The 26,205-nt window shown below is 49.3% G+C and overlaps 2 protein-coding genes across 4 annotated transcripts in view; both read right to left on the bottom strand.

The window, feature by feature from the left end:
• LOC123355543 (alpha-2-macroglobulin-like) overlaps positions 1-26,205 on the bottom strand; it is a 216,388-nt gene that overhangs the window by 111,524 nt on the left and 78,659 nt on the right. The window lies entirely within an intron of this gene.
• On the bottom strand, positions 5,554-25,893 carry PHC1 (polyhomeotic homolog 1). Of its 3 annotated transcripts, none has more exons than XM_044998214.1 (15): positions 25,643-25,893; positions 20,413-20,572; positions 19,579-19,689; positions 18,135-18,212; positions 17,089-17,238; positions 15,880-16,035; positions 14,087-14,585; positions 12,916-13,682; positions 11,639-11,786; positions 11,208-11,416; positions 10,344-10,458; positions 9,603-9,711; positions 8,713-8,863; positions 7,940-8,171; positions 5,554-7,124 (listed from the first exon to the last, which is right to left on the bottom strand). In XM_044998214.1, the coding sequence occupies exons 2-15, from the start codon at positions 20,524-20,526 to the stop codon at positions 6,970-6,972; spliced, it is 2,994 nt and encodes a 997-aa protein (XP_044854149.1). In that variant the 5' UTR covers positions 20,527-20,572; positions 25,643-25,893; the 3' UTR covers positions 5,554-6,969. The 3 variants fall into 3 exon arrangements, with proteins under 3 accessions (XP_044854149.1, XP_044854150.1, XP_044854151.1); XM_044998215.1 differs by lacking the exon at positions 25,643-25,893 and adding an exon at positions 25,137-25,315; XM_044998216.1 differs by lacking the exon at positions 15,880-16,035.

Raw genomic sequence — 26,205 nt, 5'->3', positions numbered from 1 at the left:
AAATTACCACATGTGAGGTGGAAGTCCAAACTCAAACAGCTTAATAGGACTAAATCAGGGGGCCCCCATAATCTTTATCCAAGAATATTAAAGGAACTGGCACATGAATTTGCAAGCCCAATAGCAAGGATTTTTAATCTGTAAATTTAGGGGTTGTACCCTATGACTGGAGAATTGCTAACATAGTTCCTATTTTTAAGAAGTGGGGGGGAGTGATTGGGGAAAACTACAAGCCTGTTAGGTTGACCTCAATTGTATGCAAGGTCTTGGAACAAATTCTGAAAGAGAAAATTGTTAAGGACATGGAGGTTAACAGTAATTGGGATAAAATACAACATGGTTTTACAAAAGGTAGATCGTTCCAGACCAACGTGATCTTTGAGAAGATAACTGATTTTTTTTAGACAAAGGAAATGCAGTAGATCTAATCTACCTGGATTTCAATAAGGCATCTGATACAGTTTCACATGGGAAATTATTAAATTGGAAAAGATGGAGATTAATATGAAAATTGAAAGGTGGATAAGGAACTCAGTAAAGGGGACATACTGAACGGTGAACTCTCAGGCTGGAGGGAAGTTACTAAGGGAGTTCCTCAGGGATCAGCCTTGGGACCATGCTTATTTTTATTACTGATCTTGGCACTAAAAAATGGGGATGTGATAAAATTTGCAGATGACACAAAGTTGGGAGGTATTTGCCAATACAGACGACCAGAAAATTATACCAAAAGATCTGGATGAGCTTGTAAACTGGAGTAATAGAAAAGGAATTAAATTTAATAGTGCAAACTCATGCATATAGGGGCTAACAAGAATTTTTGCTATAAGTTGGGGACGTATCAGTTGGAAGTGACAGAGGAGGAGAAAGATCTGGGTGTATTTGTTGATCACAGGATGACTGAGCTGCCAGCGTGATGTGGCTGTGAAAAAGGCTAATGCAGTCCTAGGATACATTAGGCAAGGTATTTCCAGTAGAGACATGGAAGTGTTTGTACCATTATACAAAGCACTGGTGAGACCTCATCTGGAATATTGTGTGCAATTCTGGTCTCCCATGTTTAAGAAAGATTAATTCAAACTGGAACAGGTGCAGAGAAGGATGATCTGAGAAACGGAAAACCTATCTTTGGCTGTTTGTTTAGCCTAACCAAAAGAAGGTTGAGGGGAGATAGGATTGCCCCTCTGATGCATTTATAGAGAGAATTATTTAAGTTCAGCGCCAGTGTGGACACAAAACAAATGGCTATAAACTGGCCATCAACAAGTTTAGGCTTCAAATTAGGTGAAAGATTCTAACCATCAGAGAAGTTCAGCCTTCCAAAGGGAACAGTGGGGGCCAGGGGCAGCTCTAGGCACCAGCAAAGCAAGCACCTGCTTGGGGCAGCCCATTTGCAGGGGTGGCAGGGATTGAGCATGGGAGCTGAGAACCAATGGGGAGCTGTAGTTCCTTGGTTAGCTCCCTGCCTATAGAGCCAGCCCTGAAGCAGGGAAAGAACTACACTTCCCAGCATTCCCATGGCCACTACCAACTGGAAAGGAAGGAGGGGGACCTCATGCGTCAGCGTGCTGTGCGTGGAGAGTTGCACTGTGAATGGCAGGGATACCATATTTTAACATTCAAAAAACAGGACAGTCCACGGGGAGGGAGGGTAGCCCCACCCTGCCACCATCCACTCCCTCCGACTGCCCCCCACAGAAACCCCAACCCATCCAACCCCCCCTTCCCCCCACTCCCTGTCCTCTGATCACCCCCTCCCGGGACCCCTGCCCCTAACTGCCCCCTGGGTCCCACCCCCTATATAAGCCTCCCTTCTTGTCCCCAACTGCCCCCTCCTGAGACTTCCCCCCCCCCCCAGGACCTCACCCCCTACCTGTCCCCTGACAAACCTCTGGGACTCCTATGCCTATCCCCTGGGTGCCCCCCCCCGAACCTCTGCACCATCCAATGCTCCCTGTCCTTTGACTTCCCCCCCTGGAATCCCCTATCCCTTCTCCAACCCCCCAGCCCCCTTACCTTGCCACTCAGACCAGCGTGTCTGGCTCTACGCAGCGCCAGACACGCTGCTGCATACATGCTGCTGTGCTCCCCTGTGGAGCCCACAGCCCCTCCCCCCCACACACACCCAGCACCTGCCTTCCAGATTTGAACACCTCAAAATTCAGGAGTGTTGAAGCTCAGTTTGGGCAGCTGTTACTTCATTTCTCCCAAATCAAATATACTGATCCACTGTAACTGGCTGTAGTAAAAGTAGGATAAAATTGAGCAAGAAATGCTTCCCAGTGGTTGTTAGGACTGGAATTGCTATTTTCAACAGCCATTACCTTTTTTTTGTTTGTTTGTTTAAAAGGAAGACAGTGATATTGTATTGGAAAATTCCCCATAGAAACAAAGAGTGGAACAAAAGAATAATAAAGGCACCTCAACTTTTCCTCATTTATGGAGGACAGTCTTATAATATGCATCCAGATATCCTCCAATCACACAAGCTGAAAATTGTTCCACTTTACTGCAGCTCTGTAACCAGATGGGAACCAATCCTGTCTGTGTTCTGTGCACATCCAAAATTCCTGCTGAATGACCTGCCCTGGGAGCAAGTTACCAGTGACCCAGGGCTGCGGCGGAAGGAGGGTGCAGGTTGGGGGGGTGGGAGAAGAAGAGCCCAGGGCTGGGGTGGTAGGAGGGGGGGGCTACTGGTGGGGGGGAAAGAGGGGCCCAGGGCTGGGGTGGCAGGGGGGTGGGGGGAGGGCACTGGTGGGGGCAAAAACTTAACTAGGTTCAAGACTGAGCCTGCTAATTTTATGGAGGGGATAGTACGATGAGACTGACTGCAATGGCATGTAGTCAATCTGTGACTGCTAGCACAGATATCTTCAACAGCCAGTGATGGAACACTAGCTGGGGAAGGCTATGATTTACTATGGAGAATTCTTTCTCAGCTGTCTGGCTGATGGGTCTTGTCTACATGCTCTGGGTCTAACCGCTCACCATATTTGGGGAATTTTTGCCTGGGTCAGATTGGCACCTTCCTCTGCAGCATGGGGCACTGGTCACTTGCAAGTTTAAACGAGGGTAAATGGTGGGTTCTTTGTAACTTGGAGTCTTTAAACCATGATTTGAGGGCTTCAATAACTCAGCTAGAAGTTATGAGTCTATTACAGAAGCAGGTAGGTGAGTTTCTGTGGCCTGAAATGTGCAGGTCAGACTAGATGATCATGAAGGTCTCTTCTGACCTTAAAGTCTCAGTCTGAGCAGCTTTTAACCTCAGAGTATTCAAAATATGGAGCACGTGTTCTATCAAGTGTTTTAGTCAGATGGGTCACAAGTAATGCTGCTTCCTGAGGCCTGTATTCAATAAGTAAATAAAACCTACAGAAATTCCCTACCAAACTAGTGAGAATCTTAATTATAAAATTCAAACTCAGTACTTCACTGAAAGCAAGTTAAGGTTCCTGCACCAACCCTCATTCCTGTCCTCCCCACCTCCCCCAAACATCTTCCCTCACTGCTTTGTCCTTTTCTAATGCAACTCAGATACATACCCTCTACCAAAGTCTCACAAATCAGTACTATATAGAAGAGCCTCGATTTCAGTAAGGCATTTGATACGGTTCCACATGGGGAATTATTAGCTAAATTGGAAAAGATGGGGATCAATATGAAAATCAAAAGGTGGATAAGGAACTGGTTAAAGGGGAGACTACAACGTGTTGTGCTGGAAGGAGGTTACTAGTGGAGTTCCTCAGGGATCAGTTTTGGGACCAATCTTATTTAATCTTTTTATTATTGATCTTGGCACAAAAAGTGGGAAGGTGCTAATAAAGTCTGCAGATGACACAAAGCTGGGAGGTATTGCTAATACAGAGAAGGACCGAGATATCATACAGGAAGATCTGGATGACCTTGTAAACTGGAGTAATAGTAATAGGATGAAATTTAATAGTGAAAAGTGCAAGGTCAGGCATTTAGGGAGTAATAAGAATTTGAGTTATAAATGGGGGACACATCAGTTGGAAGTAACAGAAGGAGAAGGACCTCAGAGTATTGGTTGATCACAGGATGACTATGAGCCACCAATGTGATATGGCCGTTAAAAAAGCTAATGCAGTTTTAGGATGCATCAGGTGAGGTATTTCCAGCAAAGATAAGGAGGTGATACAAGGCACTGGTGAGACCTCAGCTAGAAAACTCTGTGCAGTTCTGGTCTCCCATGTTTAAGAAGGATGAATTCAAACTGGAATAGGTTTTCCATTCCTCGGATCATCCTAGTAGCCCTTCTCTGTACCTATCTTATGAAAGGAGACTCAAAGAGCTTGGCTTGTTTAGCCTAACAAAAAGAAGGTTGAGGGGGGATATGATTGCTCTTTATAAATATATCAGAGGGATAAATATTAGGGAGGGAGAGGAATTATTTAAGTCTAGTACCAATGTGGACACAAGAACAAATGGATATAAACTGGACACTAGGAAGTTTAGACTTGAAATCAGATGAAGGTTTCTAACTCTTAGAGGAGTGAAATTCTGGAACAGCCTTCCAAGGGGAGTAGTGGGGGTAAAAGACATATCTGGCTTTAAGACTAAGCTTGATAAGTTTATGGAGAGGATAGTATGATGGGATAGCCTAATTTTGGCAATTGATCTTCAATTATCAGCAGGTAAGTATGTCCAGTGGTCTGTGATGGGATGTTAGATGGGTTGGGATCTGAGTTACTACAGAGAATTCTTTCCTGGGTGCTGGCTGGTGAGTCTTGCCCACATGCTCAGGATTTAATTGATCTCCATATTTGGGGGCGGGAGGGAATTTTCCTCCAGGGCAGATTGGCAGAGGCCCTGGAGGTTTTTCGCCTTCCTCTGCAGCATGGGGCACGGGTCACTTGCTGGAGGATTCTCTGCAGCTTGAGGTCTTCAAACCACAATTTCAGGACTTCAATAACTCAGACATAGGTTAGGGGTTTGTTACAGGAGTGGGTGGATGAGATTCTGTGGCCTGCATTGTGCAGGAGGTCAGACTAGATGATTATAATGGTCCCTTCTGACCTTAAAGTCTATGAGCAAGACTCAGCCCTTCTATTCAACTACATTATAGCTTCATTACTTTCAGCCAGGCCAACAGCCCTCCAGTAATCTGTGCAATTGCCTGCTAGTGATCACCGAGAACACCCTTTAGCTACAGCCATCAGATTAGTTTTATAACCCCATCCTAGCAGACCTTATTAGCTTCATGCGAGGGGGGGCTGGGAGGACTCTCAATATGGACCTCCTGCAGCACCATGCCATTGCTGTTCATGTATACAGAGTAGATTTGAATTTCATTGGACTATTTATGCGAGTAGCTCTTATGCAGAGACAGAAGGTGGGGCTGAGACACGTGGCACAGAATTTACTCTTGAATTTACTCACTGCTGAGCATTAGGGAGGGATCTTCCAAAAGCATCCACCCCAAGAGCAGAGTTAGGCCAGTGCCAAATACTTTTGAAACTCCCATCCTACTTCACTCTAGCAACCAAGTCTCACCCTTACCTCTTACATTTTCTGGGAGTTTCCTTGATGCGTGTTGTTTTCTTGGCCGGGGGGGGTTAAGCAAAAGCTTCCTTAACAGGAACTCTGCCCGATCCATTAGTGGAGCCGGGAACCTCTGCAAACTTATTTGACAGCTTCAAAGTATTGCATTTTGCCTACCAACTTTTTGTGTAGAGGAGGGCAGGAAGTGTAGAATTCTAATTAAAAGGGGAGGAAAGCTTAGGTTTTGATCAGGCCTGTTTACATAGGTCATTAAGAAGCAGAATTAAGCATTTTTTGAAGCATTCTTTTTATGAGGAAAAGAAATATTTGTTTTACAACCAAAAATAAGAGACCTGAGGCAGGTGGGTACAATCCTGCCCATTGAAACTTTGCCCCGTACACTCTCTGCGGAGAGTGGAGAAGAGATACAAAATACAAACTGAAAAGAGAACACTAAAATAAAAAGTCCCATAGAACGGGCTGGAGCCTTAGCACTCTTGAAAACTCCTGCTTTGGATCCATAAGTGACGTCCCAGTCTTGTGGAGAGAGACAAACATCTGAGGCTGCAGGGCTCCCAAAATGAATGCTCCCCCGTTCTCCAAACTCCTTGGCGGAAGTGCTCTAATTAAACCCCCTTCTACTGGCCCAATGGAGGTGGATCTGGAGTGAGCGGCCACTACAACATTTACAGCCTTCAAGCTGCACCGCTAAAGGAGACAGTAAAGCAAAGCAATTGCTTTTGCCCTGGGCCTCCAGGGTTTGGTACACATGCCATGATGGCTATTAAACCCAACTCAGAACCTTAGTCTAGGAGGCTTTAAGAAAGTGGAATGGGAGGTGGCACTTTAAGTGCTAATTCTTACCTGTCAACCTCTCCTAACATCTGGAATTCACTAGCTTTCCTACCCCAGCAACAGACATAAGCAAGGCAGCTCCCAGCATCAGCACTGGGCAGGTTCCACTCCATGCATCACATTCTGGTATGGTGAAAAATCCAAAAAAAATAACTGAGGATCTAGCTGCCCCATTGTGGCAAGAAGGGGCCAGCTCAGCTCTCCCTCCTCCCCACCCCCCTCAAAAAAAAAAACAACCCCAAAAACTGGTTACTCCGAGAGCCTCTGAGGTGGGAGGAGGTCCTCTTTTTCCCTTTCTAGGAGTTTCACCTTCTCTTGTTCTTCGGGGGTGGAGCGGAAGGGGGAGAAGGGTTTAAAAGAAAGTGAGATGCACTTGAGGAAGGGAAGAAAAGTTTCAAGGCCCCAGGTGGGAGTTTTCCTCCCCCTTGTAGCACCGTTAAGAGACCAAAAGAGGCTTCCGAGTGACAGTTTCACTCCTTTAAACTTCCCTTCTCATTCTTTTCTTTGTTATGCAAGATCATAGGAAATGGTCCCATTCCCCCAGCCATGCACTCCAGAGGCAGGCGGTTCCACTGGGGTCAGGGGAAAGGGAGACCTCTGGCGCCAAGGCCATTAGGTTTCCTTGAGGATGTTGATCTTGGCGCAGATCTTGAGGGCAGGTCCCAGCTTGATGTTCATAGCGCTCATGAGGTGCTCCTCCTTAAGCAGCAGCAGGGCCTGCCCATCAATCTCCTGTGAGCGGAACTCCTCTGCGATCTCCTGGCAGCCTGCCGGGGGGACCAAGAGAGAAGGCCAAGTGAGACAGGTCTCTGACCCACACACTCCCACTCCATTCAAAATGGGCTCCTACTTCCAGTCTCCCAGGCCATCCTGATGGGGAGGGGGGCACGTTTCTAAGAATCTGCCCCACTCATCTGCCCTGGCCCCTGCTCTCCTGGCAGGTTGGGGAGTACAAAGGGTTTGGCTGCACTGCCTGCCCTACCTCAGAGTCTGCTTCAATCAGAAGCCCCAGGAGTGAAGCAAGGAGAATGATGAGAGGGTTACCCAGCTCCTCACATCCCAAGCTCCATGCTGGACACCCTGCATCCCTGGCTGTCAGACACGCTGTTAGCCCTTTGTGCTCTATTGCAGGGGTGGCCAACCTGTGGCTCCAGAGCCACATGCGGCTCCTTGTATAGGCACCGACTCTGGGGCTGGAGCTACAGGCACCAACTTTCCAATGTGCTGGTGGGTGCTCACTGCTCAACCCCTGGCTCTGCCACAGGCCCTGCTCCCACTCCACCTCTTCCCTCACCCTCCCCTGAGCCTGCTGTGCCCTCACTCTTCCCCCATATGCCCCAGAGCCTCCTGCAAGCCCCGAAACAGCTGATCGGGAGGGAGGGGGAGGCGCTGATCAGCAGGGCTACCTGGTGGGTGGGAGGCTCTGGGAGCTGATGGGAGGCTGACGACATATTACAATGGCTCTTTGGCAATGTACATTGGTAAATTCTGGCTCCTTCTAAGGCTCAGGTTGGCCAGCCCTGCTCTACTGGGTCACACATGTAGGGGAGGGGATAGGACAGGGCAAAGAGCTTGGCCTCACCTTGCAGGGAGGCGATGAACTCATACACCTCCTCTACACTCCAGCGGCTAGGGTTGCTGGACAGGAAGTCTGGGTTGATGCCATGTAGGTCTGGAGTAGGTGGGGCCATGTTGGAGTTGGTCAGGTCTCGCTCTCCATGACTGGCCCTCACTGACAAGGGCCCTGGAGACGTGGGGGACAGAGCCTCATCATAGCTAGAGTTGTCGGAGCCTCGACTGGAATCTTCCTGACCCTACAGGTATCAGGCACCAGGGAAGTGGGGGAGGAGAAAAAGGAAGATGGTTAAAAGAAATTCATTAACATCAAGAGAAGCCTGGAGAAATCTGAGAAACTGGACAAAATGAGTAGCCCCAGCGGGTCTTGGTAGCAGTTTCTTTCCTGCAGTGCATTCTCCATGTGCTGTGTAAGCAGGGAGAACATCCCAATGCAGCCACCTTTGGGGTGAAATGCAACAACTGTTCAAACAGGTAGTGCCTCACATTACACCACTGTCACGGGAGAGAAGTACTCAAATTCTGAGGAGTGAGTGACTTAGAGAGGCAGAATGGAGTTAGGCCAGAACCTACCAAAGGAGCACTTGGATTTAGTCCCAACCAAAGGAGTACATCCAGGGCCTGAGGGGCCAGCACTTCCAGCAGCAGAGACAACTATAGTACTGTGATGGGGACTGAGTGTGTCCAGGATACAAAAGACAACAGCTCCAGTAAGGTAATGCTCCATCATGCCAGGCTCAAGGTCTGGCAGGACAAGGGCAAATGGGTCTGTGAACTCACCCGATGGCGCTTGCCCTGGATCTTGGCTCGTGCGATCTCGGAGCTGCTGCGGCGCGGTCCACGCCGACGCACTCGGGCATAGTTAGCTTCCTGGAACTCCTTCATCTTCTTCCTCTGCAGCCGAAACTGATGGCTGCAGCTCACATTGTACCTGAGACAAAGAGAAGCAGACGAGCAGTGAGGAAACAGTCCTGCTCATCTCCTACTCTCTCCCCTGGATGGGGCCAGAAGGTGGCTGATTCCTCTTTGCCATCGGGTTCCGAGGCCAGTTCCCCCTCTTCCAGCCCTCCTCCTGAAAGCAAGCAGTGCTGACCTTTGGTACAAGCAACATGTTCAGACCACAGCATCCTGCACTAACTCAGCAGCTGATGGACCAACCAGACCCCTCCCTCCAGGTGCAGAAAGCGGGATGTGCTGGGGTGTGTCCTATCAGGAGGCAGCAACTCCTGGCGTGATTTTCCCACATTCCCCTCCCCTCACTGCCCCCAAAACACACACATTTCAGATCTGGGCATTCCAAGCCCCACAGGGCTAACACAAGCCAGCAGAGTGCTATTAACAGGCCTTTGCTAACTAGCTGTGGACTTGACCATTGCTGGGGGTTGAGGAACAATTCCCTCACCCCACTTCCTGGGGGAGTCAAGAGCACTTTAGGTGCAACACCCCGATCCACCTCCCCAAAAGGAACAATGGTGGACGGATGCTCAGCAGTGATTAGTCAAGTTATAGGTCCAATCCAGCAGGCTCTCTGCACACAGAACTCTCGACTTGGCCAATGTAGTTCTTGCATGGAGTGCCAGAAGGAGTGAGCACTGTAACTTGGGGAAGGGAACATATCCAGCTGTGGGGGAAGTACAGTCAGAGAGGAGGGGGATAAAGCCTGGTGTTACCTTTTAGCACAGGTCATGGAGCAAAACCTCTTAGAGCCCCGGAACTGATTGGCTGGGGCATATTTCCCACAGTACTCGCACTTCAGCAGGTTTGTCTTCTTGTCCAGCTCTAGAGCAAGATCCTTTGTTACAACCAAAGAAAATCTCTCACACCCCCTCCCTCCCGCCCCAATTACCACCAGGAACCACAGAGTCACTGAGCAATCTCAGCCATTTCTCTTGGGACAGTCTATTGAGCTATTAGGCTGTGGAAGAGCCTCCTTGAGGGATGGGATGGAAACCCCACTGACTGAGATATTGCAGATAAGGATTGGACGAAGACACAAGCAAACAGAGAGGTTCATTCCTCTCCTAATGCCTCTAGAGTCTCCCCTCTTGTCAAGAGCAGACACTCCTATCCTCCACACAAAGGCAAGAATCCCCTCAATTCACCCCTCCCTATTGGCTCTGCACTGCATTGGAACCTCCAGGCTTCCAACAGAGAGGATCCAGACTGCCCATGTTAGTGCTAACCAGGGATCTCTAGTTAGTGTGCAAGGACTCTTCTCTCTCTCCCTCCCTCCCTCAAAACCCAAGAAGTGAAGACCCTAGATTCCCGAGTTTGAGTATCATGCTCCTAGTCCCTCGAGAAAGGAGAGAGCAGCACCTACCACCAACTGTGAAGTACAGGAAGAGGAAACAAGAGAAGGCCAAAAAGTTATTTTCCTGACACAAGCTAGGCTCCCTGGAGCTGGGACTCACCCAGGGTTGCGCTATCCCCTCCTGGGGAGTTGCTGGACTGGTTCTCACTCTGCCCAGAGGGAGCCCCTCCCTGGAGCGGCTTCTCAGACTCTTTCAGTAGCTGAGAGCAGCCAACCTGCAAAAGGGGGGGTGGGGGGGTGAGAAGGGAACTGACAGTCAGGGAGTGAGCCTCCTTGCCCCCAGCAGGGATCCCAGCCCCAATCCTTTTCAAGAGCTCACTGAGAAGGGGAGACCTTGAACCACACAGTGGTCATTCCTTCCTGACCTATCCAGCTGGTGCCCAGTGCTTGCTAAGTAGCCAATCATACTGGTTATTTGTATCCTGGCAGCATCACTGTAGATGCTCTTTTTGATCTTTAATCTTGCTAAGCCACTCGCCTTGAATATCCTGACCTCTCAAGGTCCCTTCCAGTCCTATGATTCTATGATCCTGCAGCAGCGAGTTCCAAAGGGCAGTGACACACCACATGAAGCAGTATTTCCCCTTATCTTGTTTAAATTTACAGCACTTTACTAGCAGAAGTGCCCCCTTTTCCCTGTATTATGGGTCAGCATAAAGAGAAGACCGCTCTGACATTCCCTGCCCCATTTGTTGTGTCAAAGACCTTTGGAGAAATTGACCAGCCCAACTTTGCCTTCCATCCTCCCACCTATCTACTCGCCTTTAATCCCTCTGCTGCCTTCCCTGGTAATTACAGCACAGATCCCTCCCTTCCCCTCTTCTGTCACTGCACCTGGGGGGCAGGGGAGAGAGGGGTGGGGAAAGAAACTTCTTCTCCAGTGATGGAAGAATACCAGCCCCACAGAAAGCAGCTTCTTCCCAGGGCAGCTCTGACTCCTTCTCCTGGGGACTCCAGTTCTTACCGGGAATGGCTCTGCCCCTTCCTGGATGACAAATCCCTCGATGATGTGTGTGAGGATCTGGGGCTTGACGATGGCCTGTGGGGGTTTGGAGTCTCCAGTCTGTCGTGACACCATTGCCAGGGTAGGGGCAGGGGAAGATGTGGTGGTGACGGACGCTGCTTCACTTGTGGGGGCATTTGGAGTTGTGCTGGGGACAGGCTCAGATTTCTCTGGAAGAATAAAAGCACATAAGGAATCAGACCACTGGCCCATCTAGTCCATCCTGCCAGCTATATACTATACCAGTCCACACCTTTGGCCCATCCAGTCCACCATGCCACTTCACATCACTGGCCCATCTAGCTTCGTGTCCTGTCCATCACCAGGTCCCTCTGCTTTACCATATCAGGCCACAGACCGAGAGCAATCAGAGCCTCTCTCTACCCACTCACCTCCAAAGCCACTCTTCTCCTCCATGGTTTTCGGGCTCTCTGCCACAGGAGAGGACTTGCCAGGCAGAAGTGTAGTGGCACTGGGCGACTCTTCCTTCTCCTCCTCTGATTCTGCTTTGCGCTTCACTGCCACGGTCTGGGGCTTACCCTATGCGGGAGGAACAGGAACATGTAAGGGAAGAGATGGAACGCAGAGTGCAGGGAAAAGCAGAACACATACCAAAGGTCTGAAGGGAAACAGTCAGCACCTCCTCAACCCTCCAGCTCCAGCCTGGTTCCTTCCCATGGTCAACCCCTCATGCTCCCCACCACCACAGACCTAGGCTGCCATGCATTCCTATTAGGGAACAATGTCACAACACTAACATCTCCATTGCCACCATCACCATCTTGGTGCTCTACATCTCTCCCTCCTATGTCAACCACACTGATTTAGCAGCACCATGACACAGGGACTCACAAAGTCCCAGTTTGTGGTGATGGGCCCCGTGAGAAGGAGGTGGAATGGCAGCCATCTGCCAGTTTCCAGATAGGTTGGTCACTGGCCAGAGTCTGCTCCCAGGGATTGATATGATGGTGGGAACAGTCTTGGATGGGAACAGAATCTGGGAGCTGTCACAGAAGCTCACTGTCTTGACAGCAGAGTTTAGAAACAATGGGGCCCAATTCCACCTTTAGCTACCCTGGTGAAACCCAGAGAAAATCAACAGGGCTGCAGTAGGGTGCACAGCAAGGTCCCCAAATGAAGTCCTTGTGAACACTGAGATAGGGACCCATGCAGCCTTATGAAGATAGTGAAAGCTACCCCCACTGCTTTCTTTGAGGGGCCATTGGAAAATGGGAAGTCCCCTGTCACTAGGAGATCCTCAAAGGCCTACAGCTGGCCTGATCTGAGGCTGATACAACACACCAAAGGGTCTCTGACCTGGAGAGGCCCACATCTAGTGGGAAGAGGAGAGTTCAGTGTGTGGCCCATTCTGCCCCTGGTCTCTCTGCCAAGACTGACAACAAGGAGGCCAGTTAATGCTATCTGCCCGTTTTGGGGAGGACTAAGCTCCAGCTCATTTCATGAAGGCCACTGAATGGCCATATCTGAGAGAGAATGACTTTTTGTCACTAACTCCTTGGCTGGATTAGAATCAGTGCCCTAGAGGGGAAAGGCTTCATACCTCATTCCCCATCTCATCTCACTGGCATGCAGCCAGATTGAAACTGGTGCCCTAGAAGTGAATGTAAAGAACCTCCATCCTATTCCCCTTCCCATTGGCATCACTTACGGGTAATTGGACAGGCTGCATGTAGAATGCTGCTGGCACCTGAGCCATGACTGGGGACGAGGCCGTGCTCTTCACCACATGGGCTGTGCCTTGAACTTGTGCCAAGTTGACTCCAGTAGTGAGTGGAGGGGCTTCCTGGGGGGAAGCTGTGGCAGAAGGAGCTTGGGATGATGGGGAAGTGGCATGGGCTTGGGAGATGGGCTGGACCACTGCCGGCATGCCCCGGGGGGCCGACGCTGTAGGGGTAATCTGAGCCAAGCCCAGGGCCTGGGCTTGGGCTGAGCCCTGCTGCCGGCTCCCCACCACCTGCACTGGGATGTGTGGTGGGGGCTGCTGTGCTGCTGACACTTTGGCAGCCCCAAGCTGCGGTGGTTTGATGGGGGCTGAAGGTGGCTTGGACTGAATGGGAACAGGTGACTTGGTGGCTGGCTGGCAGGGGCTGTCTGGCTGAAGCTGTATGGGCTGAGGCTGTGACTGCAGCATGGGTTGGACCACAAGGGTCTGAGCCTGCTGCTGATTTTGTGGAGGGGAAGGCTGCTGCTGGGGAGGCGGAGCTTGCTGCTGCTGCTGGGTCAGAGATGAAGCTTGCTGTTGCTGTTGCTGAGCCAGCTGGAGGTGGGTGGCGGTGTGTAGGAGCTGGGACTGGCGGTGCTGGAACTGCTGCTGGTGATGAATGGCAATCTGCTGCTGGATCACCACCTGCTTCTGCAGGTGAATCTGCTGCTGCTGCTGGATCAGTGAGTGGGGCTGGATCTGTGTGTATGTGGCTAGAGACAAAAGAAGGGGAGAAGAAAAGGAGAGTGCACAGCATTAACAACAAGGGAGCAGCAGGAGATGAAGGTAGTGGGAAATGTGGGATACAGACCCTTTCACCTCAAGGGCACTGGTTCCAACCCATCTCTCTACAAGCGACCACCACAACTAGCCCCACTTCTGGTAGTTTCATCAGAGAAGCCAAGGACTAAAGAGGCTGAGACAGACTCTCCCTCTCAGTCCTGCTGGGGAGAGACCTCCTTGGAGGGAGCATGCTGGAGGGGAGGTATGTGTGGGAAGGTCTCACTGCTGGGCTTTCAGGGGTCAGCCCTTGTGACAGAGCTGAGTTAGGGAGCTAAACAGCAACTGCAAGGGGAAAAAAGGAGGAAGCAGATGTAAAGGCTGGATCATCACTTACCTGAACTGATCAAGGTCTGGCTGGGCGCTGGCGTAGCTGTCCTGGTCAGGTTCATGCCAACGGTTTGCTGCCCACCATCTGCTTCAGCCTTCTTTGTTGCTGCTGCATTCTCTGTCTCTGTCTGGCTCCCCTGGCTTACTGTCACTGCCTGGGCAGCTGCTACTGGTAATGGCTGCACCACCCCAGTGCCTTTCCTCTGGCAGCTGCCCCCAGGGCCAGACGAGGCTGCCTGGCCCACCCCTGTGGTGGCCTGGCTCCCACCACCTGCCACCACACCCCCAGAGACACCATTACTGCCTGTTGCCCCTTGGCTCAGATTCAGAGACTGGCCTGTGTTGCCAGAAGAGGCCTGAGCCACTGCCAAGGTCTGGCTGGCATTTGTGGCCTGTGGTAGGCCCGAAGTCTGGGAGTTTCCTGGAAGGGCTGCTTTCTGAGCAGAGCTCTGGAGCTGGGCATTAGCAACTGAGGTCTGCTGGCTCCTCACAGCCAAGTTCTGCACCTAGAAACACACACATACAAACAACCCATTTGTTTAGATTACAATGATGCACATGTATTTCCCTGTAGTTTGACAGAGAGAGGCAGGGAGCCTGGAAACACCATAAAAGGTCAATTCTGGCTCCACTGGCAAAGTCGGTCAGTCAGTCCGTAGACTCTAGCCTCTTGCACTGGGATTTGGCTCATACTTCAGAGCAATACTGAAGGTGCTGCACTATTAGAGGGGTCATCTCTTCACAGGTGACATTAACCTGAATTCCTTTAACCTGAATTCCCTTCTGCCCCAGCTCTGGAGGAAGTTAAAGATTTCATGGCACTTTCTGAACAGAACTTGAAAATAGCACCACTCTCTCAGAATAGCAGGTTCTAACAGCACAGACTGCATGAGCGGCATGGGACGGCCTCCCAGCCTCCGAGCTGTTGGGATCCACATCAGCTTTGTCTATAGCACCTTGGGATCCCCTTTCCAGCTCAGTAAATCTCTTTTTATTTTTGGGCTGCCTATCTCCTTTCCCTGGGCACAGGGCACTCCACCCAGAAGGCCCAAATCTCCTCTCATTGCCTGCAGCCCACTCTGAGCTCTCCAGTTCTCTTTGCACTTTGGTGCTGCCATCCTTTGTGCTCACTCCCCCACCAATTGCAATGTTATCTGCAAGTGTGATCGTGGTTGGCTTTAATCAAAGAAACAGCAGACAAGACAGATGTGAAGCAGCTGCAGTGGGGCAGGAGCTCAGGTGATCAAAAAAAGCCTCTGGAAATACCAAGAATGGTCGGGACGGGGCAAGACAACTGACGGGGAGCATTCGTGCTCCTTGACCTGAAGGAAAGCTTTTAAGGGCAAGCCTAGTCTCTGTGGCCCAGTCAATCCTTGGCCTCTTTACAATGGGCAGTGAACAGGACCAAACAGTACTAATACTGGCAAAGGCTCTTTCTTGTGGAGCACCTGCCTCACTAGGAACTAGACTATGAACCCACAAATTTGTTTCACTCAAGGTAACCAAACAATCAATCATGAAGATGGAAATGACCCAACTAGTGGGTCACCCAGAAGACTAGGCAGGAAATGAATCTGGTCTCTGGAAGTGAAAAGTCAGCACAATAACATGCAGAAGAGAGAATGGAGCCTGCAGCCCCCACTGTCCACAGTGGGCCCAAGGATCCAGAAAGGCAGGCAGAGCAGAGTTAGCCTTCTACTAAGGGAGAGCTTTAACTGGAGACAGAGATCTGGAGTGGGGTGAGTGTGCATGTGTGGGAAGGGTTGGGAGTGCGAACCCCAGGAGGGGGGCATCACTGACCTGGTCTGTGTCTGTGTGGACCCCGGGAGACTGAGCGGGTGGCACCTCCTGCTGGACAGCGGCCACGGCCCCGTTAGGCATCAGGATGAGCTGGGAAGTAAGAGGCACATTGCGGCCCAAGGTCCGGTTCACCTGCAACAGGTTCCCCAGCTGCGGCTGTGGGATGGGTTGGGTGATGTGGAGGAGGAAGGAGTGGAGGGGGAGAGAGAGGAAGAAAGAAAGCGAACCACAAGCAAACAGATTACAAAGCAACACTGGGCTGGGGTGTCACACCCTGCAAAATCACCCACCCTCCCCCAGCCCTGTGATCCAGACTGCAGCCCTTGGGACCTAGAAATCAGAAACTGCTTCCTTATGGAGCTCTCTTCCATCACACGCATGGCTGGACTGATTACCAAAGGGCTGTCCAGGATTGGCTAAGAGACCAGAATTTCATTTTCACATGTATGTCTAGGACTGACTGAGGCAGGTATCTATCTGAGATGTACATCCAAGACCAGAAGTGGTTGAAAAGAAGGGAATTATAACCCAAGTCCAACACTGGTTGAGAGGAGGGAGAATTATTTTTCAGATCTATAACTGAACCCCAGAGTCCCTAAGAAGGGGGTTTAATATTAGATGGATAGCCTCGCCCAGGACTGATTTAGAGGACATTTTTTCAGATCTGTCTCTGCATCCAGAATTGAAAGAGAGGCAGATATTAATTCTGAATTATGAACGTGAGCCGGGCAGTGGTTGAAGAGATTAATTTGTCAAATATTTGTTCCAGAATGGTAGAGAGGAAGAAATGTATTTTTGTGATCTATATATCTGAACCTGTGATTTGCTGAGAAGAGGGGATTTATGTTTCACATATGTACCCTACTCTAATGAGAAGTGCCATGGGATCTTCAACATCCATGCAAAGTACAGACAGCCTAGTTCCTAAAGGTCTCATCCACCTGCTCCCACTACGCAGCAGAGCATACTGAACTCAGTACATCTGCCTTGGAACGCTGAGCCAACTCTGCTCAGAATCAAACCTGTGGTGGTTCCAGAAACTAGGGCCTTTCAACCTGAAGCTTAAAATATATCAACCCATTCCCTGTCCTGCTATATCAGAGCCTGAGACTGGGTCCAGAGTCAGGGATTTATTCTGGTGGCCATATGACAGAGCACTGGACTGAGCGAAAGGCAGGTGGGGGCATGTTGTGTGCATATGTGTCTTACCCGGAGATACATCTGGGCCTGTGACTGATTGAGAGGCGGCGAGGTGGTGTTCCCCAGGAGCACAGACTGGGTAAGCGTGGTGGCGCTGGGGGAGCTCACACTCTGTGAGCGGCTGATTAGCTGGGCGGCCGATGTAGTGGCCAGATTGATCTTAAAACAGAGAAAAGCCCCAAATCACACAGGAAGAGATGAAGCCCGGCCCCCTCCACCCACCCACACAGAGAGAGGGGACAGCAGAAACTGGCATTTTAAGGCCCAGCCTTTCCCTGTTTCCAAAAACCAGAACTAGACAGATCAGGGAGAGGATGACAGAGACTGACTTTTGGCACCATTATCCCCTCCCTTTTCAGCAGCAGTATCTTGGTGGGGCAAGCAATTGTTTCTGGACCCCATCGCAACATAGCCTCAGCAACTCACGGTAAGAGCCCTTGTTCCAAGAAGCTCTGGAATCCTAAGCCAGCCACAGTTGACACTAACCCATTTACACACTGCACATCATCCAGTTACCATCAAACTCTCATAATGATGGACACAAAGACTACTACTAATAGGATCTAAAGCCTAATGAAGGAATGGGGGCCTTTCTCCAGACACTGCCAGCCTCTGACTAGTTTCCCCCAGCCTTCGCCTGGCCACCCCATTTCTCTCTTTCCCCCTCCAATTAACCCTGATTCTTCAATCCCACACAAGTTTCTGACCTCCTCCCAAATAGCACTCTACCTCTCCCCTACAGGACACTCATCCACCTGCCTGCTACTCATCGCTCCTCTTCTTCTCTCCACCCATGAGGCATGATCCCTTCCTCACCCCAACAGACTTTATCCTCATTCTCCCAATCACAAGAGATCTTTTTTTTAACCTTTCCAGCTGTGGATCTCTCTGCTACCAAGGGGCGTATCCTTCTCCCGATTCTCTAACCCCCACATGATGAGTGCCCCAAACGCTTACTGCTGACAGTTTCCTGTGGCTTCCTGGCATCCCCAGTGGCTGTGTGCTGCTGGCTGTCTGAGTTCTGAAGGGATGTAGGGAAGAGGGAAGTTACTTACTGAGGCCTGGGTGGTGGTGGTCTGTTGCGGGGTGCTGGTGTTGGGGGAACTTGCCTGCCTGCTGGCTGCAATTGTAGCCTGTAAGAAAGGGATAGAGGGAGAGAATGAGCAACTGGAATGAACCTTTTAATCCAATTCTAACATTTAGCCAAAAAAGAATTCCCAGTCCCAACACTTACAATCTAAGTATCAGCAGATTCTTCCCTTCTGTACTATGACAACTCCTTCCTCAACCCCAGAGATCTGGAGCACCACATACCGCGACCTGAACTCTGCCCCCTCAACCCACTCTTCTGACCGCACCCCCTTATTCTCCCCACCAGCATTAGCTGTGGATGTTTGGTGTCGTAGTTCAGTATGCTGCAGGTGGGGAGGCTGGCTTCTATGGAGGGCAGAGTTCAGGTTGTGGTGTGTGGGTTCTGTGGTGTATGGCAATTGTGATGCTGGTAAATTGTGTGTCTGAGGATGGAGGAAAAGAGGAAATGTACTGTTAGGTGACTGCACTTCTCATTTCTTTACCTTTGTGGTTTTGGGTTGAATGTGTTTTGTGGACAGCAACCTTAACTGTTGCACAACTAAGATGCGTGTGTATCCACTTCCTAGATACTCCTCCCCACTATGTCGAGGGGAAGAAGCAGGGATTCCTGTAGGTGTGCCACAGCTGAGGAAGAATTTATCTGCCAGTAAGTGCAACAGTCTGTCAGCCACCACACACAAAATCATTTGCAATGTAGGATCAATCTGACAGAAAGATGTAGCTGCCAATGGAGAACATTGTGTGTCCAACAACAAAACAAATAAGCCTCCATTAAAAAAAGAATGTATTCTCTGTTGCACCACATCTTCTCAAGATATATCTGACTAACCTGTGTGTAGACAGATAGTGGTTTTTAAAAGGTATCAGTCAACAGAAAAGTTGGACTGTTATGGACTAATATTAGCCAGAGACAGATTACTAACACTTCCTATTAACAATGTTTGAAAAGAAACCAAGCAAAAATTACAGAAAAAAATACAATAGGGCAGAAAACCTGACTCTGAAATGTCACACTGGAAGGGCTACCTATATGCTCAGAAAAAACAGCAAGTCTCTGCCCATTCTGAGCCCATTTCGGAATGTACCTGCACCCATTGTCTCCATAATAATCTATTTCTTATTTAAAGGGGATGAGGGGCTGGTGAGGTGACTCCCAGCAATGTGTTCTCAATGGAGACCTGGAGGACCTATCCAAGCTCTCTTCTTTACTTGAAAGTTAATTCTATCTCTCTCCAAAGCCCCGTTTATAAATATTTGTATTACTGTAATGTCTAGATGCTGTAGTCATGGAGCAGGACCCCAGCATGCTAGGAGTTGTACATATAGAATAAAAAGACAGCCCCGGCTCCCAAAGGTTTACTATCTAAGTATCAGCAGATTCCTTCCTTCTATCCCGTGACAACTCACCTGCTGGACAGCTGCCAGACTGTGGAGCTGGGCACTGTTGAGCTGCTGCTGGAGCATGAACTGATGGAAGTATTGGGCTGCATTGGGCTGTCTCTGCAGTGCCTGAAGGGCCTGGAAAAAGAAGAAAACAAAAAACAGACACCACCACACACAATGTGCCCATGGGGTGCAGTCAGAGAGAGACAGAAGGATCTAAGGAACTGCCAAAAGGGAGAAAAGATCATCCAAAGATCTCAGGATGTAGTGGAGCCATCAGCCACAGGATTTGCTCTGTGAGCAGGATGCAGGACACCAGAGTAGGTGGATCAGTAGCCTGAGCTGGTACAGCCTAAAGGGGATACATGATTCAGTGGACTACAGATGTACTCCAGTTCATATACTACATCTAACAAACTCCAGGAAGTTGGAAGTTTGCATGCTAGACTAGGTCAACCAGTGCTCTGACCCAGTGCTGGCAGAATACCAGACATGAAAGGCCAATGGCTGTTCTAGTGCAGCCAAAGGAGCTGGGACACTGAACTAAATGAACCAATGGCCTTCTGAGATTAGAGCTGTGCAATAATGTGATTCAATAGAATAAGAGGCTGCACGCTGTACTAAAAATGAAACAATGGCTGCTCCAGTAAAAGTGGAAGCAGGATACTGGGCTACATGGACTAAATGTCTGGCCAGACTTGGCCACCCTTATCTGCCTAAGTCTGAAACACGCCAACCCTCTGATCCCATTCCCAGCCCAGGTGAATGGGCATACAAAGAAAGTGAGGGATGTAGAAGACCCTTCTCCCTGCACCCTCTTGTTCACCCATTGAACCCAGAACACAGTTAGCTCCTCACCTGCACTGCCTGTCGTTCATATAGAGACATCTGAGATATCTGAGGGCGAGTGCTTCCTCCAGAGCCTGAACTCCCATTAGTGGAGTTGGAGTTCTGCTCGCTTTCAGTCTCCATGGTGACAGGTCGCAGGGATCTCAAACAGTGGAGACTGATTCAAGACCTAAATCAAGAGAATTGGAAACCATGTCACACTAACGAAAGAACCAAAACTAGTATTTCATTGTATCACGGATACCCTTTCAACTTGAATATGCCAGTCTTGAGTTCCCCACACAGCTCTGCCAGTGCCCCTCAGTCCTGTCCTTCAGCCCCCAGCTATTCCAGTGCTGGGACCCGACATAGCTCTGCTGACACCCCTCAATCCTGCCCAGCAGCACTGAGAGAAAAGTGTCTCAATTCACACAGAGGTTAGGCCCACAGTTCTGTTTTAACACAACTGTCATTTATTATCGCAATTAGTTTAAGTGAAATGAACAAATTTCCACAATTTATGGCCATGCTGCTGCTGTAATAGGTAGTTAAACAGCAAGCTCTGAACTCCTACAAAGGCAGGAAAATACCAATTGTATATTATTCAAACAGTTATTCAATTACCTGACCCCCTCATCTCCATTCAAACATCAGTGAACTGAGGAAAAGAATATTGTGCTCCTAGTCACTTGTCTTCCCCTCCTAGCTGATTCTTCTTCCCAGTTCCATTATCCCGCTGCAGAACACCCAAATACAACCCCTCGCTTCTTGACTTGGTCCCCCACTCAGGTTGGCTCTTCCCTCCTGCTCACAGACATGCACTTCTGGCTGGGCTGTAACCCCTGATGGTTTCTGACTTAACTGTTACATCGGGACTTGCCAGTGAGGGTGAAAAGTTGTGTGGAGAATGCACAGCTAGGGGAATCAGGTCAGGAACATGGAGTGGTAAGGGATTACCAGCAGAAAGTTAAATGGGTCACATGGAGAATGCATATCAGAGGGATCAGAAAAGGTTTCCAAGAGCAGTGTTGTGAGGGGCAGAGAGATTTTCCAATAGTAGAAAGATAGGTCATGTTAATATAGGGAACCGGAGAAATTGGAGAGGGTTTCCATCAACAGGGAGGCAGATGAAATGGAAAGCCCTCATCCAGGGGATCAGGAAGGGTTTCTGACAAAAGGGGAAGATGTGCCTGAGTGATCATACAGGGCTTCTAGGAGCAGGAGATATGGGTTGACTGGGTAATGGGAGGAGATTTTGTGATGGCGGCTCTGCATGTCTGAAGGAAACCAAAAAGGCTGAGGAATTATGCCAGTCCTGAACCATCTCCCCACACCTTCCTAGTCTGTGGCCTAGTGCCCCTGCCCAATCCAAAGTGTATAATCACAGGGTATTACCTATCACAATACATGCAGCAGTCACTTAAGATCCATCCAGGGCAGATACAAAAATTGATGATTTTTAAACATTTTAAGTAAATACATTTTCTTTAAAAAAAAACTTATTTAAAATTAAATCTGAAATTATGACAATTTATGTTAAGGCCTAAACATACTTCAATAAATTAAATATTTTTAATTTATTTAAATTGTAAGTAGTACACATTTGCTGATGAAGTTTTAAAGTCTACCCACTATAACTGGTGGAAGTCACTGGCTGAACACCTGGAACAAGAGTTTGTTGAACTGTAAACCAGATTTTGACAGCAGTAGCCTTTTTTGCAGGTACAGAGAGAGTATTTTCTTCCTTTCAGTTTATTCATGAGAACATAAGAATGGCCATACAGCATCAGACCGATGGTCCATTCAGACCAATAGCCTGTTTTCTGATAGTGGCCAGTGCCTCATGCTTCAAGTGAGTGAACAGAACAGGGCAATTTATCAAATGATCCATCCCATTGATGGTTTTTGTTAGTTAGATAAAACAATTTTAAAATGCTGATTTTGTGTGTTTTAACTGAATTTCAATTTCCATCTAAAAAGAGCTTGACACAAATTATGAGTAAAAAAATTAATCTAGTAAATACATGCACCATTCATGATTACATAATAATAAAAAATGGTAAAAATTAAGAATCTGAATAAATGTATTTTAAGCTATAAATTAGCTTAAATAAATGTGTCTAGATATAGTCTCCTCCTGGTTAACGAAGTGTAGCAAATTAAGTGTAAAGGCTATATTTAACTGAAAAAATCAACATATTTTAATGGTTACCAACCAATGAGACTCAACCTTTCTTTAGGAAAATAATTAGAAAGTACTAGTTCAAAACAAAATTAAAAATCAATTATTTAAATCAAAGTTTCCGGCTTGCTGATTTAAATCACAGTTAAACACGGTGATTTAAATAGCTCTGATTTAATTCAACCCATCCCAGATCCATCAGTGATGTATTTAGTCGCCTAAGCCAGTGGTTCATATACTGTGATCTGTGCAGCTTTTTCTGAAGAGCAGCATTCTAGTGATTGAAACACATATGACAATCAGATAGTAGGGGATAGAGACAGAGATGAGGGAGCTCCATAAAAGTCTCTCTCTCTAGCCAATGTTGTATGCAATGTTGTTGTTGTGGCCTTTTTGGTCCCAGGATATTAAAAGACAAGGTGGGTGAGGTAACATCTTTTATTGGACCAACTTCTGCTTGTTCATTACATCAGGGAAGAGATATTTGTGGTTAAGGGTATGGGGCCAAGTAGGCAAATCATCACTTTTCAAAAGTGTCAGGAAGACTTTAACATCTATGCAGAGTACACAGGGCCTCACCAATCAAATCCTGTTGAGAGCACAAAACTGAGGAGCCAAGGATCACTATGTGGTGGGTCTGAGAGGCAGATAACATGTGAACACAGAGAACTGTTAGCATGCAGGGGAGGGTTTACTGTACAACAAAACCTGTAGTTTTACTTCACTGCTTGCATATTGTTGGGAATAAGTCTGCATGGACAGAGTGGGAAAATGCACATAATATAGTCTAATAGATCTCTGAATTCTACAGGCCAAACCCTTCAGTTCTTACTTGCATTGACTTGCTTATACTAGGTCTGAATTTATCCCATACAGCACAACCCTGCTCCCACTGAAGTCAACAGGAGTTTTGCTATACAATATATGTTTGACACAAATCTGTGATCATCTAGGATGTCATGGTGTCACTATGTTGCGCATCATAGCAACAGCAGGGATAGAACTGCTCTAAAAGCACGGGACCACGTCAACTAAAGGAGAATCTTCATTAATTGTCAGCCATCTGTGGTCTCTGGCAAACCATTAAATAGTTCTGATTCTACCTGTGCCCTCCCATGCAGAGAACAACCCAGTACAACCCCAGTGCAGAGAAAGATGCAGTTAAAGTGAGGGGAAATTAATTGCAGTACGCTGGAGGCACAGACTAGGGAAGAAAAATAGGGTTACACAAATATTTAAAACAAAACTTACACTAGAATCTGGTGTTACCTAAGAGTAGGAGAGCAAAGCTAAAATATTAGAGTGTGATCAGAGTCAATGGACAGCAACAGGTAAAGATCAGACTTGGCCCATGGCAGACAAGAAGCTACCATAAGCAATCTCTACAGGAACTTTTAACTGTTGGGTTAAAAAAAATTAATAGCCCAGATCCTGTAGATCATCACATGCACAACTCTTATTGACTTCAAGGCATACATATATATTTGAATACTAATCTCTTTACATGCCACACTAACACCCGAGTTAATTAAAATGTTATCTGTTTTGAAGAGCTCATTTACTTTTCACCTTTACAGTTCAGTTACTGTTTTTCTCTGCCAGAGAATTTCAGTGTACTGTTTTATTTGGGCATAAGCTTTCGTGAGCTAAACCCCACTTCATCAGGTGCATGGAGCGGAAAATACAGAGGCAGGTATAAATACACAGCACATGAAAAGATGGGTGTTGCCTTACCAAGTCAGCACTGAACCCCCACTTGGTAAGGCAACTCCCATCTTTTCATGTGCTGTGTATTTATGCCTGCCTCTGTATTTTCCGCTCCATGCATCTGATGAAGTGGGGTTTAGCCCATGAAAGCTTATGCCTAAATACATTTGTTAGTCTCTAAGATGCCACAAGGACTCCTCATTGTTTTTGCTGATACAGACTAACACAGCTACCACTCTGAAACCAATGTACTGTTTATTTATTTATTGCATTTACAGAAAAGTTTAACCCTCAGTCAAATTAGGGCCCAATCCTGCAGTTAGTTACACACAGAATCATAGAAATGAAGGGTTGGAAGGGACCAAGAGAGGTTATCTAGTTCAGCCGCTGCACTGGGGCAGGACCAAGTAAACCTAGACCAGAGGTCCCACCCGGGCATCCATGTGCGCCCACCTACTGGCCACCGGACAAGCAGCCGCCAAATACCACCGAGAAGTGGCAACATCAAGAAGCGCTACCGCTGAAATCCAGCCGAATTTTGGCGGCATTTCAGCAGCGACGCCTCTTGATGACGCTCCTTCACAGCAGCATTTCGGCGGCGGCACCTCTTGACGTTGCCGCTTTACGGTGGCATTTCAGCGGCTGCTTCTCCGGCAGCCATGGTCCTCAGTGGCTAGTCGTCTGGCGCCCACCCCACAGAAAAGCTTGGGGACCACTGACCTAGACCATTCCTGTGAGGTGTTTGTCTAACCTGTTCTTACAAAGCTCCAATGATGGAGATGCCACCACTGCCCTTGGTAACCTGTTCCAGAGCTTACCTGTAACCTTACACGCGGGGACCACTCACATGAGTAAAGTTACCCACCTGTGTGTTTGCAGGATTGATCCTGCAACTGTATCTGGGATCCAATTAACCCCCGGCACAGCCCCAATGACTTCAGCGGGGCTCTGCATGGGGGCAGGGGCCAAACTGCCGCCATCTGATCTAAAATACGCGAGGGGGCGATTTCTGGCCCTCCTGGGGGGGCTGGGGGTTAACCCCCGTTTTTAACGCAACCTCAAGGCTGGACATGAAACAAGCGGGCAGCGCAGCGGGGCCCTTCCCTGGCACGGGCGGAGAGTGGAAACAGCGGGACGCCTGCGCCCCCGCGGGGCGGGGGGGAGAGGGACAGGCCGGCGCTCGGGAGGCAAATCGCCGCCTCTCCCGGAGCCTGTCGGGGCCGCAGGTCCCGGCGGAGTCGGGGGCCTCCGCGCTGCCCGGGCGGCGGCGGGGCCGGAGACCCAAGGGGGAGGGAGGGGGCGGGCGGCGCGCGGAGCAGAGACGGAGCCGCGGCCCGGCCCGGCCCGGCCGGCACCGCGGGGGGCTGTTACCTCGGATCCCCGCCCAGCGGCCCGCTCCGCGCGGCGCAGCGCTCCTCATGGGGCGGCGGCGGCAGCAGCAGCAGAGCCCGGCGCGGCCGCCCCCCGGGGAAGGCTCCCAGCGGCCGCTCTGCCGGGCGGGTGCCGCAGCTCGGGCCCGGGCGGCCCCGCCACCGCCGCGTCCTGCGCTTGGGGGTTTTCCCCTTTTTTTAATTATTTTATTTATTTATTTATTTATTTGCCTCCGGGGCTGCCTGTGCCTCCCGCCGTCACTTCCTGCCACCAGGGGGCGCTTCCGGGACACGTGACCCTGCCCCGCCCGCCCGGCTGCTTGCCGTTACCATGGAAACGAGAGCCCGGGCTGGGCTGTGCGCGGGGCGGGGCAGACAGGCAGATTTGCTCGGGAGCGGGCAGATTGGTTGGTTATAGTGACCCTCTATGGACTGGGCTCAGTGTCCCACCCACCCACAGGCTCCCAACATTGGCTGCTGGGCTGAAGTCTCAATGGGCTCCCCCCAGTATTGCCAACCCCATGGGTTCAAAAATGAGTCAGACCCCTCACCCCCCCCCCCCCA

The sequence above is a fragment of the Mauremys mutica genome, chromosome 1 (genome assembly GCF_020497125.1).
Source record: "Mauremys mutica isolate MM-2020 ecotype Southern chromosome 1, ASM2049712v1, whole genome shotgun sequence".
In the NCBI taxonomy this organism is placed as follows: Eukaryota; Metazoa; Chordata; order Testudines; family Geoemydidae; genus Mauremys; species Mauremys mutica.
Note: the sequence above shows the minus strand (reverse complement) of the source record. Positions and strands in the feature narration are given on the sequence as shown.